Source organism: Vombatus ursinus, unplaced genomic scaffold (genome assembly GCF_900497805.2).
Source record: "Vombatus ursinus unplaced genomic scaffold, bare-nosed wombat genome assembly UNPS02014807.1, whole genome shotgun sequence".
NCBI classification, from domain to species: domain Eukaryota; kingdom Metazoa; phylum Chordata; class Mammalia; order Diprotodontia; family Vombatidae; genus Vombatus; species Vombatus ursinus.
Genome location: NW_020954585.1, coordinates 37,419,056 through 37,435,202, shown reverse-complemented (window position 1 = coordinate 37,435,202; position 16,147 = coordinate 37,419,056). Strand labels below are relative to the sequence as shown.

Sequence of the window (16,147 nt, the reverse complement as noted above, 5' to 3'; positions counted from 1 at the left end):
CAAAGTTTAAAAAAATTACACATAACTCCAAAGCTAAGTTTCTGGAAAATTAGTATATTAAAAAGACTATATTGTCTTCTCACAGAGACTTAACCATAAAGCAATCATGTAACTTTTAAATGTGCATATAACTAACTATCTCAACAATACATAAGCAGGTGTTTTTTGGTTTGTTTTTATTTGAAGGATATTAACTTACTTTTTGAGGCATTTTGAAAGATTCTTTCTGTAGAACAAGATTAAAAGATTGAAAGAAAAAAGGAAACTTCAGCTTTCATTCCAGTAGTCCCTTTTACCATAGCCAAGACAGAGAATAATTATTCAAGTCTTTTCAAAGTGATGTTTTGATGCAATTGAGCCCAAGAGACTTGTACAATCATTTCAACTTTTCCCCACTATCCACTTTTAACGCAGTCTCTATCCACAAATATTCCGTGACCAGGAGGTCCAAAAAGAGCCACAGAATATATGCTGTGTATTTTAAGGAGTAAAAGATACTTCCTATCCTCTTGGCAAAAAAGAATGTGTGCATGTGTGTCTGTGTGTCTCTGTGTGTATGTGTGTGTATGAACACGTCTTTTGGAAATGTGTTATCTTTGACTTTGTATAGCATTTATATAACCAGTGGTTTGGTGATGTTTCCTTTACAGTGGATAATGCTGTAGAATCCGCACACCACGGTGTGTTCTTCCACCAAGGCCAGTGCTGCATCGCCGCATCGAGGCTTTTTGTGGAAGAGTCTATTTACAATGAGTTTGTTCGGAGGAGTGTAGAGCGTGCCAAGAAATACACACTGGGGAATCCTCTGAACCCAGGAGTACAGCAAGGCCCTCAGGTTGGTAAATAAAGGAATGCACACAATAGAAAACAAAACTCAATAGAGAGAAGGGAGTTTGTCTCTATTTCCTTTCTCTGGATCCAGAATGAAATGAGAATGATGCTGGCCTTGCTTGTTTTCCTGGGCAAGACTGGAATAGATTGAAAAGATGTGCACAGTCAAGATTTCCCAACTTGGGGCAGGAAACAGAACTTCCTCAGGGTGGAATCAGGAAGATCTGAGTGGAAATCTTCCCTCAGACACTAACTATGTGACCATGAGCAAGGCTCTCAGTCTGTTTCCTCATCTGTAAAATGGGAATAATAGCACCTACCTCATAGAGGTTCAAATGAGAAAACATATGAATAGTATTAGGCAAAACTTAAAGTGATATATACATGCTATTATTATTAATCATTATTTATTTAAAAATAAAGCCCTCAGCCCTATTCTGTTCCTCTGTATTCAGGGAATAAATTGTCATAAAGGTATTCTCACATGCCCTCTTGCCTAGTACAGAAAAAAAGGAGTCTTGCTGCATAGCGTACCTCAAATGAACATCAGACTAATTCCTTTAACCAAAATGGGCATATTTTACACTTTTTTCACTAATGCACAGGTGATATAAGATCTAGAAGTGGGTGGAACATCATGAGGGCTTATACCTCAATATAAAATTCAAACTTTTCCTTCACTAAACTGCTTTTCTGAATTCAGGCCTAAACTATTGTCTCCTTTCTCCAACATTTTTTCCTGTTTCCTCCTTCCTCAGAAACTCTACTTCCCCCTAGTTTCTCTCATTCCACAGGCTGCCTTACAACCCATCCTTCCCTCTTGCCCCAACTTTTGCTCATTCCCATGACGTGTTAGATTTACTTAGTTAATACTTTATGAAGATAGAGTTTTTTTTTTAAAGATAACTTTAAGGCTAAGAAAGCTATTTAGATATATTTGCAATATTTAACCATTTTCTTTTTTTCTTAATCACAAGTTCAAAGAATCATTGTCACTCTAAGTTTAATTTTTCTTTCTTTTCTGTTATTCTTCCTTCCTCTGCCCCTCATATTTTCAAGTAGATTGATAAAGAGCAGTACAATAAAATAATTGACCTCATTGAAAGTGGGAAGAAGGAAGGAGCCAAATTGGAATGTGGAGGAGGCCCTTGGGGAGACAAAGGTTACTTCATCCAGCCCACAGTTTTCTCAGATGTTACTGATGACATGCGCATCGCCAAAGAAGAGGTAAAGGACTTGGTTCCATTCTGTTCCTTCAGTTACTTTCTTTATTGCTACACACTTGAACACAAAGCATCCATTTTTAAGACATAACTGGATGAATAAGTCTCCCCATAGATGAGAATCCACTCCCCCGCTCATTTTACCTTAATTGGTTTGTCTTGTTCATTGATAGAACTTTAGTTGTTGTCATGTAGGCTATGGAACACTGAGCACTCCCAAACCCTATGGCAATAATTACTAATTATCATATAGCAGTTCCAAACTACATTATACCCAAGTAATAGGAAGAGAAAATATTTCTATATGCTTAAAAACTTAGAAATCATAAAACAGCACATTAATTAGTATTTCTCCCTTTTCAATGATAAGGTACTTTCATAACACCTGCCTTTCCACAGGCCATTATTGCCTTGACTTCAATTCATAAAGTATAATTGAAGTCATTGTGCCAATTTAAGAATCATGGACCTTGGGGCAGCTAGGTGGCTCAGTGGATAGAGCTCTGGCCTTGGAGTCAGGAGGACCTGAGTTCAAATCCATCCTCAGACACTTGACATTTACTAGCTGTGTGACCCTGGGCAAGTCACTTAACCCCGGTTGCCTCACCAAAAAGAAAAAAAAAGATTCATGGACCTTGAAGAGACCAGGGATGGTGCGTGATGCAGAGCACTGCCTTTCATGCTCAGGAGTAACTAAGCCATACAGAATAAATTGCCGGTTTGTTGTTGCGATTTCTGGAGAGATGAAGACTTCACAACATTTTTTTCACCCTGACTTTCAAGAGGTTTTCCCTTCAATCTAACTCAAGTTTCTGCTTCTCTTTCCATTTAATGTCCTTATTCCATCTAATAATAATAATGATAATAATTGTTAACATTGAAATAGCATTCTAAGGATTACAGAATGCTTATTTTTGACAGAAATGTAGAGAACACGCTAGTTATATTTTCCTCACAAGAAAATAACCTTGGAGTTACTCTTTAGTCTTTTTTGTTTTTACATCAAACATATTCCTTTTACTTTTCCTTTTTCCAACAGACCTATTTGTTTCATCTTCTTAATAGTTGGATCATACTATTAGGAGCATAAGCTCATAGAACTAGAGCTGGGAGGGACCCAAGAAGACATTAACACTCCTTTATTTTCTAGATGAAAAATTAAGGCCTTGAGAGAGTAAACCATACAAGATCACACAAATAGCCCTCAAGGTGAATGTGAATTCATATCCTTTGACTCCAAAGCCAGTGAATGCTATCTCCCCTGAGCTACTCTCACCCCTCTCCAGTTTCTTAATATCTTTTTATATGGCAAAGATAAAAAAAAAAGCAATCATATTGAAACACAAGAATCTCTTTAGAAGATAATGTACTAGAAGCATTGTTCTTCAGCCCTAGAACAGAATGGTTTATAGCAATGCCTTTCAGGGGTATGCTGGAGGTTGTTCCACTTCAGAGCTAGTTGTTAAATATTCAAGTATAGTTATACTTTAAAAAACTTACTAGACTTGAGAAAAGGATGAAGGAAATATTAATAATGCCGATCAAAACTAAATCTGAGTCCCCATTTTTGGACAGCCAGTTGTACACATTTCCCAGTGTGTCCATGCATACTATCTTCATTTGTTGTTGTTGTTGTTGTTGTTCTGTCATTTCAGTTATGTGCAAAACTTCATGACCCCATATGGGGTTTTCGTGGCAAAGATACTGAAATGGTTTGCCATTTCCTTCTCCAGCTCATTTCACAGACAGGGAAACTGAGGCAAACAGGGTTAAACGACTTGCCCAGAGTCACACAGCTGTCTTCTTAAAGCCTATTTAACTTTTCAGAGAGTGCTAGAATCTCTGATCTCATTATCCTTACTCACACAGAGACATCGTGATATTATGGATAAGTGTTAGTATCCTGGTTGGAAAGACCTAGTTTTAAATCTTGCATCTCATACTAAATAGCTATGTAGACATGTCACTTAACCTCTGTGTGAGTCAGCCACTCCTCCGGACTTACCTACTAAGTAATAGCATGGTAATGCTCTGATTTTGTTGGCGGGAGTACCCAACACTGGTAAACTCAGAGATCCTTTATATATTTCTGTTACCTCACTCATTGTTATTACCCTTTTGACAAGTAAGATAATTGAGGTTTAGTGATGGTAAACTGACTTGCTTGAGGTATCACAGCTGGTTGATGGAAGTACGGGAACAGAATTCCAGTCCTCCTGATTCTTGCCTACAAATTCTTGGTATCAGACCATTTTGCCGTTGATGTTCATTTTGTTCCCCTTTACAATCAATCAATCTACCTTGCAGCGATATTCAATTTCAAAGGCTTCTGGCCATGTGTAAGTGTTTGTTTCTCTTTCAGAGAGGAATAACTTTGTTTTAAGAAAGTGATTTATCTGACTTTGTTTAAAGAATTCTTAGGCACCTGTGGATCATTAGTCCAATCTTTGCATAATACTTGTTGGCCAGATCTGAAATTAAATGTAAGGTTTGTAGAAGAAAATTAAGACCTAAGAACATACTATCTTACTCATGTTGTTTGTCTACATTTGGTATTTTTTTAATCTTATTGATGCCTTTTTTGATACCACAGATATTGCCCAATAAACTCCTTCTTCCATTGACTCTCCATTATTTTAAATAACAGGAAGAATTGACTGACAGAGTGATCAAGTATGACACCATATGTAATATTCTGCCTTGGTAGTTCTTATCTCTTTACCAAAAAGGAAGTGACCACATTAAGAATTGCCTAGGCTCATATCTTTTACAACTTCTATCAGTTCTTGGTTGAAAAAAAATGGAGTGTCTGGCCAGTGATTTGGAAAACTCAAAAGTATCAATATTGGTTTTAGACTTGGAGAGGATCTTTGATAGCACTTAGTACAACTTCCTTCTTTTACATATAAGGAAAGTTGGGTAAGCAAAAGTAAGTTGATTTGTCTAAGGTACTAGAGTAACATAACATTTTTTTCACCAGCAGCAAAGTAGCAACCTCAAAACCGAATGCATGATCCAAAAAATTAAAGATTTTTAAATATACTACAGATAATTCATAAAAAGCTATTTTTCCAGAAGGCATTTTGTATGTGGAAGAGTGAAATTAAAATTGATGACATCTCAGATTCAACAATTCTGCCAATGATAGGATTGACTTCCATTTCAAATTGGAACATCTATTTCAAATTGGAACTTCTATTTTCATATTGGGTTTTGTTCTCACCAACCTCTGAGCCATTTCCTGATAGGTAAATGGATATACTAATCTTTTTACAGTCAGTTAAGGGTACATGTAATTCTTTGCAATAGGAATATGTATGTATATATGTGTATGAGTGTATGTGTGTATGTGTGTACATACACTCACCTGGTATATACACAGACACACATTCCTTATTAGGTAGTGGCATGGGGATGGGGTTCAGAGCAGGTAGGCAGTATGTGGCACTAGTAGTCTTTTGGGCAGTGTTAGCTAGGGAAAGAAGGGGGAAATGAAGCTCATGCTGTCCATCCCCTTTCATAATAAACTAGAAAAAGTAAATGGAAAAACACACTCAAGGTTGGCCTGGTCAGGTTATCAAAAACAAATGCCAACACAAATTAAAGGCATTACAAACTGAAATTCTTACAGGTTCCCAAATATTTGAATAGCTTTCACTCGATTTCTTTTTCAATGAAATGTTCCCATTTCTTGGCTACAGCAGGACAGAAGGGGGAAATAGCTAAGATGTTACTTCAGAATTGTTATAGCATATCTGGAAGATAAGTGTCAAGGAAAACTCAAAAACCTAAAGCTGATTACAAATACTGAAATATTTATTCTGTCCATTGCCAGAACAAACAACTTTTTAGTTCTAAGAGGCAAGCCTTGAGTAATTTCTGTAACCATTTGGAAGTCCTGAAGTGTTTTTGAACTATTAACGTTTACTGATTGCATTTGCTCCTATAACTTAATGTGATATCTGCATTTAAATAAAAAACTCAATCTATTTAAATTTATGACTTTTCTGCTCCCATCTCCAACTCCAAATTCACAAGTAGTGGGTAGGGACAATACCCCTGGCTAGGTTAGGATCATAGCAGTAACAGGGTTAAGAGCTAGAAACCACCTTAAATATTATCTAGTCACATTATCTAATTTTAGGATGAAGATAATAGAGGCCCAGAGAGATGATGTGATTTTCCACAGTCAGTTTGATCATAAGCAAAAGACATAATTCTTACTGACTGGATCATGCATTCACTCGTGGGCCATAGGAGATGAAGGTGTGGAGCTGAGTACTGAACACTCAAGTCACTCCTTAGTTTTACCCAAGTTGTTTCCTCTATCTTAGGTTCAAAATTAGTAGAAAGACTCCTGGCTGTGGATACTGTTATGGGCTAGTGACCAGATCATAAAACATGCTTACTCTGACAGAATGTTTATCATTAAAATAATTCACACCCTGATGAATGCCTCCTTTCAGAAGGTCAGTGTTGACTTCTGGGGTTTGTTCTTGCTATAGGGTATCCCCAAAGTCTTAGTGCAGGTTTAACCTTTGATAGAAACTTAAAACCACCCCCAAGACTTTTGGGATGCCCTGTATTTGTGCAGTTTTCATCAAAAGTTAAGAGTAGGAAAGGAAGATTAAAAAAAGCCTTCACCTTAAATTTGATTTCTCACATAAATATCATTTATCTGAGGTATAGAATCATAGATCTAAAGTTTTGTAGGAGCCTTGGAGGTCATCTGTTCTAATCCCCTCATTTTACAGATAATTAACTGAGACTGAAAAAAGGCAAAGTGATTTGAGCAATATCAAACAGGTAGTAGGTAGCAAAGCCAACATGAGAACCCATGTCCTCTGATTCTGATTCTGCATTCTCTCCACCATACCATGGTGCCTCCTGACTTCTTTCCTATTAGGGACATTGATTCAACAAGTATTTATTAAATGACTACTACATGTAAGGTACTATACTTGTCACTGGGAACAAAAAACAAATCTAAAACCAAACTCTGATCTTGAGGAGCTTACAATCTATTTGACAAAAATTACTTGCCATTGATATCATTCTAATACATGAATGTGGGGACCAATTTACTCCAAAGTGATTTCATATGTCATTTTAGGAAAACTTCCACTTATAACAAACTTATCATGCTTCAATTCATGTCCCAAAGCAAAACAAACCAAAAACAGAAACAAAAGAAAAACCAAGAACAAACTGTCCGCACAACAGAAAGAGCAGTCAACTTTATCTGATTCATATTTATGTGCTTTCCCCTTGACTTTCTCTTTCATTCCCTCCACTTATTTCTTCCTCTCCTTCTTTCTATGGCGCAGATTTTTGGACCAGTTCAACAAATCATGAAGTTTAAAACTATCGATGAAGTGATCAAAAGGGCCAACAATACCCACTATGGCTTAGCAGCAGGTGTTTTCACCAAAGACCTTGATAAAGCCTTGACCGTTTCCTCCGCCCTTCAAGCAGGAACAGTCTGGTAAGTCAAAACTTAGTGAGGTAGTTTGTTTTTTTTTTTACGAGATTCAATCACATCTCAAATCACCTTAAGAGAAAAACTTGGACATTTGAAAAGCAACATGCTTTTCTTTCAAACCAGGCAGGCCACTGAGATGTAGATTTTTTTCTGCTTGTGTTCTAAGCTACTGATAATTTTGTAGATGAGCAATAGGGTAGTTTAATTGAGGTCTGTCTATCCTCTATGGTTTGTTTCTTGAAAATAATTTAATGAAATTTGTTGTTTAAAATCAAGTAATTGAGAGTATTGTGGTGTTAGTAAAAATAGTTTACTATTACTACTAAGACAAACAAATTTTAATAATCTATAACAATGTAAACATATTGTAAATAACACATATAAATATTTATAAAAATAAATAAAATATTCCCTAATATATAAAACATACATTATATAATTTAAATATTGTTTATAAATAAAATATAATATATAAAAAGTATATAAAATAATTTGTACAAAATATGTAACATTATTACTATAAATACTACAATAAATACTATTATATGATAATATAAAATAAAACTATTATAATAATAAGTAGATTTTATGCAGAACTTTAAAGATTGCAAAGCACTTTACAAATCTTATCTCATTTTATCCTGAGAGCAATCCTGGGAGGTCGGTGATAGAATTGACTACATTTTAAAGATGAGGAAATGGAGGCATTTATGTAACTTAGTCAACGTCACACATCCAGTGAGAACCAGCCTTGGAATCAGGAAGACTGATGTTCAAGGCCTTCCTCTGACAAACACTAGCTGTGTGGCAAGTCATTTAACCTCTTGTGTTACAGGATTATGTTAAAGCATAAGTTGTCTTGCTCCATCAATGGAAAGGATTTCCAACTCAGAGTGAAAACTCTACCAGTGAAATTACAGGTCCAATACAACAGGGAAAAATTAATTAATCAATAAAAATTTGTTAGTGTCTGTTACATGCTCAGCACTGTACTAATTGATGTAGAAGGCACAGTGTTATATGTTAAGATTACATATTTTTATTTGGGGTCTAGACTTATAATGTCATTAGTATAGAGATCTCCCATGAGGAAAACCCCACTGCCAATGCATATTAGCACCTGCCCTGAAGCTTGGAGAGATGTCTTAGAGGTATTTTCAAGAGCTGCCAGTGGCACTGAGAAGTTAGTAACTTGCCCAGAGTCACACGACCTGTATGGTTGAGAGGCAAGAACTGAACCCTATCTTCTTGGTTATATTTAGGGACATGTTATTTAGAGTTGAAAGGAAATTTGGGATTCATTTAGTCCAACCTCCTGAATGTGATAGATGAGAAACCTGAGTCTCAAAGAAGTTAAGTGACATGTTGAAATCACACAATAAGGAACAGAACTGGAATATGACACCAAGTCCCTTGACTCTAAATTCAATTATTTTCCTACACTCATACTTCAGAATGATATGGCAGCCTTCTGTGATTAACCTCTTTGTCCTGTTTCTTATAGGAATTACCTGTTCTCAGATTAGCTACTGTATCAGCCTTTGGAGTCACATTGTAATTTTGTAGTACCTGCCTCCTAGTCATTTTTGGCCTTACCTTAGGCTAGACAAGGTATCATTCATCTAGTTATTCCTTCTTAATCCAAACTATTCTTTTGATGCTTTCTTCTACCTACATTCTCCACAATAGCTAGAGCTAATTATCTATACAAGTATATATACATACATACATGCATACATACATACACACATACATTTTGTGTGTGTATGTGTGTGTATAATGTGTGTGTCTGTGTATGTATATTATACACTGGCATGAGCAGTCTAGATAGACTTCCTTTTTAGTGAGAGTTCTAACTTCCAGTATAAGAAGCACTATCCTAAACAATTCCTGGAACCAAAAGATTTTTCTCACCTTAAGAATTTCCCAGTTGTTCCACTATCTGTTCTGTGGGGATTTCTAAGCATTTAAAAATCACCTCTGCTTTTACCTTTAAAAACATGCTATGTTCTGAGAACTTTTATCAGTGGTTCCAGAGACGAAAAGATACTAAAGCGTACAAGCCCAAAATTATGAGTTACCTAAAGAATATGGGTTTTGCTGATTCCTATGCTCTCTTGACAGGTTTTTGTAAGTGTATGCCCACTCTCCCCCACAGATACTAAGTGCTATGGTGAGAGATTATGACTTAAGAAGTTCAGTGGATAGAACAGTGAGCCTGGAATCAGAAAGACCTCAGTTCAAATGTGACCTCATACTTGCTAGCTGTGTGACCCTAGGCAAATCACTTAACCTCTATTTGCCTCCATTTCCTCATCTATGAAATGGGCATAATAATAACACCTTCCTTATGAAGCTATTTGATCTAATGACATAGTAATTATAAAGTGCTTAGAACAGTATCTGGCATATAGTGAGTGTTATATAAATGTTAGTTACTATCATTATTATTACTTATAGGCTGTAATATGTTTCATTATTCAAGCATTTCCTTTAATACATCAATACCTGCAATGTTGTTGTTATCCATTTTTTGCCTTATTGTTAAGTAAATGATTATATTTAAGACTTGAAAGTGTCATCATTGTGAGTGGCTTGTTCACATAAATGGAAATGTATCAGTGGGGCCTCAAGAAATAACATGGTAAAAATACTGAGTATATATCCCCCAGAACATGCTTAACCCTAAGACCACAAGAGAATTTTAATAATTTTAATAATAATAATAATAAATAATGGTATTATGGAAGTCCATTTCATTGGGAACTTTAGGCCCTTCACTGAGAGGGCAGGTTGAGTAAGATAGTCCACAAAGTAAGTGTTGATATACTTATATGAGAGGTGTGAAATATTAAGTATGGGTAACTAGCCCCATTACTTCTTATACTAATAATATCAGTTAATATTATTTTAAGTATTCACAACACAGTTTATAAATATTAAAAGCCTCTCTTGTGATGCAATCCACTAAAATGTAATAAAAATATAAGTTCTTTTGGTTTCTTGAGTGTCACATAGGCTCCGAAACAAGTGGATGGGCCTGCTCTCCTCCAGCAGAGGGGGTACCCATATAGATGAGATGACAACACCATTGAATTATTGAAGTAAATATATAAATTACTCTAGAGTTAATAGCTAAAGAATCAAATGCTTTCACCTTTTTAGTTCATCTAAACCAAGAAAATTTTGCATTAATTACCTGCTGTAAATCTTATGGAGAGGTAGGTTTTTCTATTGAATTAAAAAGATGGCCTCAAAATCTTGAAGACTTTGGTTCAAGGCCTACTTCTGACATAGATTGGCAATAGCTCTGGAAAAGTCATTTGACTATTAACTGTCCTAGAGCAATTTAGGACTGTAAGTTGCACAGCAGATATAGATCTGCTTTTATGGAGAAACATTTTTCCCTGGGAGTTCTATATCCAAATGAAATTACAGGTCTGATCCAAAAGTTAAAAGAGGTTTTTTGTAAAACACTTAGCACAGTGCCTGACACATAGTATATACATAATTAATGCTTATTTTCTTTCCTTTCCTACCTTCCCTTCCAAAAAAAAAAATCAAAAGAACTTCATACATGGTAAGCACTAAACAAATGCTGATTGAAATACACCAAAATGTTAATGTAAAATACCTTTGTCTTTGCAGGGTGAATTGCTATGGTGGGGGTTCTTGTCAAGCCCCTTTCGGTGGATTCAAGATGTCTGGAAATGGGCGAGAAATGTACGTAAGGCCTTTTGGCATTTTATGTAGCATATCTACTATATGTGTTATTTAGGATGTGTCTTCATGACACCAAAGGAGAAGAAGGGGGAGGAGGAGGAGGAGAATTTTCCCATGTGCTCAAGAATAAATTCAGAGTCTCTTTTTTATCTACTGTCCTCCTTCCTTTTTTTTAGGAAACTATAAGTCCAAATAGCTCGTTGAATCTTAGGTTCCACAAATTAACATGAAAAAGTGTATTCAAATAGATAAAACTACATCCTTTCATTTACAGAAATAAGAATTGTTTCTGGACAAAAAATAAAAATCAAACTAGAACCATATTCGTGTTTATTTAAAGAATTATACAACTTGTTTTTCTTTATAAATTCTTAATTATAAAAAAGTACTAATTTTTTCATTTTTAAAATACATAGGAGCTATGTTAGCTTCTCAGTTTTAAGCAAGGTCCTTCCATTTCATCCCAGCCAACAAAATAAACATACTATGGAATATAATTGGCTGGTAATAAATACTTGAATGTTTAATTCCTCTGTAGGATTTTTATAGTGTTCGCATATTTAGAAGTATTGTTTTCTTCTTGTTTTGCTGTATCTATTTGGTGGTGATTATTTAAAAGAGTATTAGAATTCTCAATGGTAAATCTGTCTATTGAATGGTCACCTTTAATCTCATCGATAATATTTTAATAATCACTGTAAAACGATTCTTGAACACTGTGAAGACTTAGCTTCCTCCTTTTTGGTGGTCACCTAGAAAATATATGTATACTTCTCACTCATGTCTTGAAATTCCACTCAAGTAGAGACAAACTAGGGACTTTGTATCAGGTGCCAACCTGAAAAGAAAGGAATATTTACTCTCCCCATGTTATAAATGTTCCCGTACTCCCTGCCTCACTGGCTGCCAATCTACACTTCTTCAGAAGTTTGGAGTTACAATAGGGGCTCTAAGAGATGAAACAAGGTCACAGCTCTTAGCAGATTGACAGGGAGGCAGGCCACCCCTTTACCCATTGAAATTGCACATAGTTTAACTGTCCTTTCTACATACTGTGCCCTATCCCCCTCCAATTGTCCTCTGTACTATGTTGCTGTCTCACTCCACTCCTTGCCCTCCATCCATTGCAAGTTACTTACATAGCTAGATATTTCCCTGCTATTGACTTTGGAAACTATCCTAGTATGTCAGCTCTGTGTCTAATGTATTGCTTAACTATAATAAGAACATCAGTTTTAAAACTTCCGATTTCTAAAGCAATATACCTGGGCAACCAAAAAAGCCATAACTTTTTATATGATTTTATAAGAGAAGAATCATCAATACAGAAAATACCTCTAATAGTTATTGCTTCTATTCTTGATATTTCTGAGAAGATAAAATGTTTATGAAGGCATTAATCCTAAAGTTTTTGTGGATGGTACATAAATGGGATTTTGAGAACATGGGAAATTATCCATGTAGAAATATCTTCTATTGATATAGATCAACAACTCATCTTTTATGCGTAGTCTTTGAGATTTGAAGCCCTTAGACGTTAAGTGATTTACCCATGGTCACATAGCTAGCACGAGTCAGAGGAAGGATTTGAACCCTGGCCTTTTTGACTACAAGGCTTTCCTTCTAGCCACTACCCTACCCTGTCTTATATCTGCCCTAACAAAAAAACCCAAATTCATACTGAGACATTGACTATATTGTATGGATAACAGTATCTCAAATGCAATTTTGAATTTTTTCCCCTCCAGGGGAGAGTATGCTCTCCATGAATACATAGAAGTCAAGACTGTCACAGTCAAGATTTCTGAGAAGAACTCATAAGAGTGGCACAGGAGATGGTGCTCCATATCATCAATGAATGACCCTAAAAAGTGAAAGATATTGTTACAACTGTCATTTTACCTGATTATTTGCATTAGCTGCATAAAAAAAGTTATAGCTAAAACATGCCATGTGCCTTCTTACTCTCATGTAAACATGGTGAATCCTGTTCTTCCTGAAATTTGGGGAGTGTAATCAACCCAAGATCTCTCAATTATTAGAACAATCATGAGTTTTTCTTAGCAGATAATTCTTGCAGAATTTAAGCCATTAAAAAAAATTAAGAGGGTCATTTATTATTTTACTTCTTCTTTCTGTTAATGGTTAATTTAAACTTAGTGCACATGTTATGTTACAAAACAAATGTACTCTGTTCACTGATGCTATTAAGTCATCTTTACCTTTGGAAACAATCCTTCTCCGTGAAAATAATTACTATGTTTAATGAAGTAATAACCACTCTGCTTAACTGTCATTTCAATATCAGATTCATTAAAATAATCTTATATAATACTGTGTACATGTGGACATTTTAAGAATAGATCTTCATTGTGGAAGTTTCAATTTCATATAATGTAAGATGTACTTGGTGTTGAATTGGTCATGCATTTTATTTTTTAAGTCTAAAGAATAGAAACCTGAGATTTTCCTCATGAAGGAATTGTGTTGTTTTGTTTTTTGTTTTTAATTTCACTTAAGTGTTATGATTGCCATATTGAAGAATGTGGAGGGGAACTGGATAAACATAGAAGAATATCAAGGAAGATGGTGATACTGCAAGTTATCAAATTTATATTCTCTATGGGAACCCAAAATCAGGGTTACAGATTTGAAAGGTAATTTGGAAGTCATCTACTTCAACCGCCTCATTTTTCAGATGGGGAAACAGGGCAGATAGGTTAAATAGTTATGAAGGTCACAAATGTGACAAATAGCAAAGCTGGAACTTGAACCCAGGTTCTCTGGCTCCAAATTCAGCACTCATTCCCATTGTACCACCCCTATGAATTTGGAAGAAGAGGGAAAGTAATTGGGAGCTGCTTTAGATACCAATCCATGCAAGCCTTCCAAGTCAACTTGTTGAATATGATGGAATTATTGGGAAACTCTGGTCTAAGCAGTAGTAATAAACATTTACTTTACTTGTCATCCATGCTCTTGGCCATCCTCAGTTTTCTACAGACACCTACATCTTCCTACTGATATAACTTCCCATATGAAATATTAATCTTTGAGGAACTCAATGTCTTGTCCTCTAAGAAGCCTAGGAATGGCTGAATTCATAGGATCACAGATTTAGAACTGGAAAGAATATCAGAGATCGTTTACTCTAATCCCCTCATCCTATAACTCAGGCAGAATGAGGGAAAGTGATTTGCCCAGGATCACAGAGGTGGTAACAATCAGAGCTGTTATTACAACCCAGACCCTCTGACTTCAAAAGCAAAACCCTTTCCTCTATATTGCCACTATGTGCTGCCTTTCTTCCTATTCATAAAATTAAAACTAGGCACCTTTACTTTTCCTTGAATCATGTTGTTTAGGAAATTTGCGCATTTTGTTCTTGATCTTCACATTTCCCCAAATTATTATTTAATCAGACAATTGCAAAGAGGGAGAAAAATCAAGATATTCCTTTTGACTAGATGAACCACTTTTGCTTATCATTAAATTTATGTTCCACAGAAAGAGGGTTAATTTTTATTATATTTCCTCCAATGAAGCTGTAGAAAATACACATAAAGGAATATGTCAAAATAAATATGAAAAAGGTGACTGCCAAATCCTTTGTTAATTATACATTTTCCCTATCTTACCCTGACACACCATGAAGACCTTTCCCATCAACTAATGATATCAGTGCCTTCATCCATAAAATATACAAATCTAAATATAATAATGTAAGATAACTCATAATTTTTTTAACCATTTTATGATGTCTTCAAAAGGAAAGGTAGAAATTAGTGTCTTTGGTGAGAAAAGGTCCCAAGTATGAAGCCCAGAATAATAAAGCAGCTAGGTGGCACAATCAATAGCATGTCAAGCCTATAGTTAGGAAGACCAGATTTCAAATCACAGACACTTACTAGGTATGTAACCTTAGCCTCTGTTCACTCATCTGTTAAATGGAGCTATGAAAAGCTTCTTTCTCCCAGTGTTGTTGTGAATAAATGAGATAATATATGTAAAACACAATACAGTGCCTGGCACATAGTAAACATTATATAAATGTTAGCTGTTTATTATTACAGTTACATGTATGCACTTACATAGAATTTTAAAATTTGCAAAGCACTTTACATATGCTATTTTTCACGATCTTTGGGTGGGGGGCAGCCTGTGAATTATGTGCTATTATCCTCATTTTACAGGTGATGAAACTGAGAAGTTCAGTGAAGAATTCAAGAAATAGAATTGGGTGATTTGTTAATGGTAATGCGCAAAACAGCATATTAGTCAGAATTCCAACTTAGATCTTCTTGACCCCTAAGCTAGCACTCAATCTATAGCACTACCTTGCTACTTAGAATGATCCAATGTAGCCACATAAGACAGAAATTTTATAGGAAAAAAAACTTTTACAGGTAGGTAATAAGAGGCATGTTGTGTTAGACAAAATAAATTATTTTAATAATACCTTACTGTCCTTCATATATAAAGATGTTATCTCTGGCATATTTAATGAATTTTGAAATGCTTTTCTAATAGTGGTAATAGGTTTGCTGTAAGCATTAATAGTGAAAAAGGCCTCATTTTTTAGATGACTACCTCAATTTTGAAGTACAATGATCGCAGAACCAAATGTCTTCTATACCAGAAACAGATAGCAGAATTCTGCGCTCATGGGGTTCCATAAACAAGAAGTGCACCAGTAGCAACTGCTGCTTGAATCATATATGCTCAGCATCAATGAATGATTTATGGGGTTTTTTTAAGTTTTATTGATGCCTTTTGTTTTTCTGTCATTTCTACATCTAACCAGATACTTTTAAATGAAGCAACAACTCCTAAACACCCCAGAGTGTTTACAAAATTGCTTTTTTGAAAAAATAGCTAACGCATATAG

The 16,147-nt window shown here is 35.3% G+C and overlaps 1 protein-coding gene across 1 annotated transcript in view; it reads left to right on the top strand.

Moving 5' to 3' along the window:
- Positions 1 to 14,229, top strand: part of LOC114052316 (retinal dehydrogenase 1-like) — a 42,069-nt gene extending 27,840 nt beyond the window's left edge. The window contains exons 9-13 of the mRNA XM_027874864.1: positions 651 to 835; positions 1,894 to 2,058; positions 7,382 to 7,539; positions 11,185 to 11,259; positions 13,008 to 14,229. Of these exons, the coding sequence (XP_027730665.1) occupies positions 651 to 835; positions 1,894 to 2,058; positions 7,382 to 7,539; positions 11,185 to 11,259; positions 13,008 to 13,080 (656 nt within the window). The 3' untranslated portion in view covers positions 13,081 to 14,229. The remainder of the gene's footprint in view (positions 1 to 650; positions 836 to 1,893; positions 2,059 to 7,381; positions 7,540 to 11,184; positions 11,260 to 13,007) is intronic.
- The last annotated feature ends 1,918 nt before the right edge of the window (positions 14,230 to 16,147 follow it).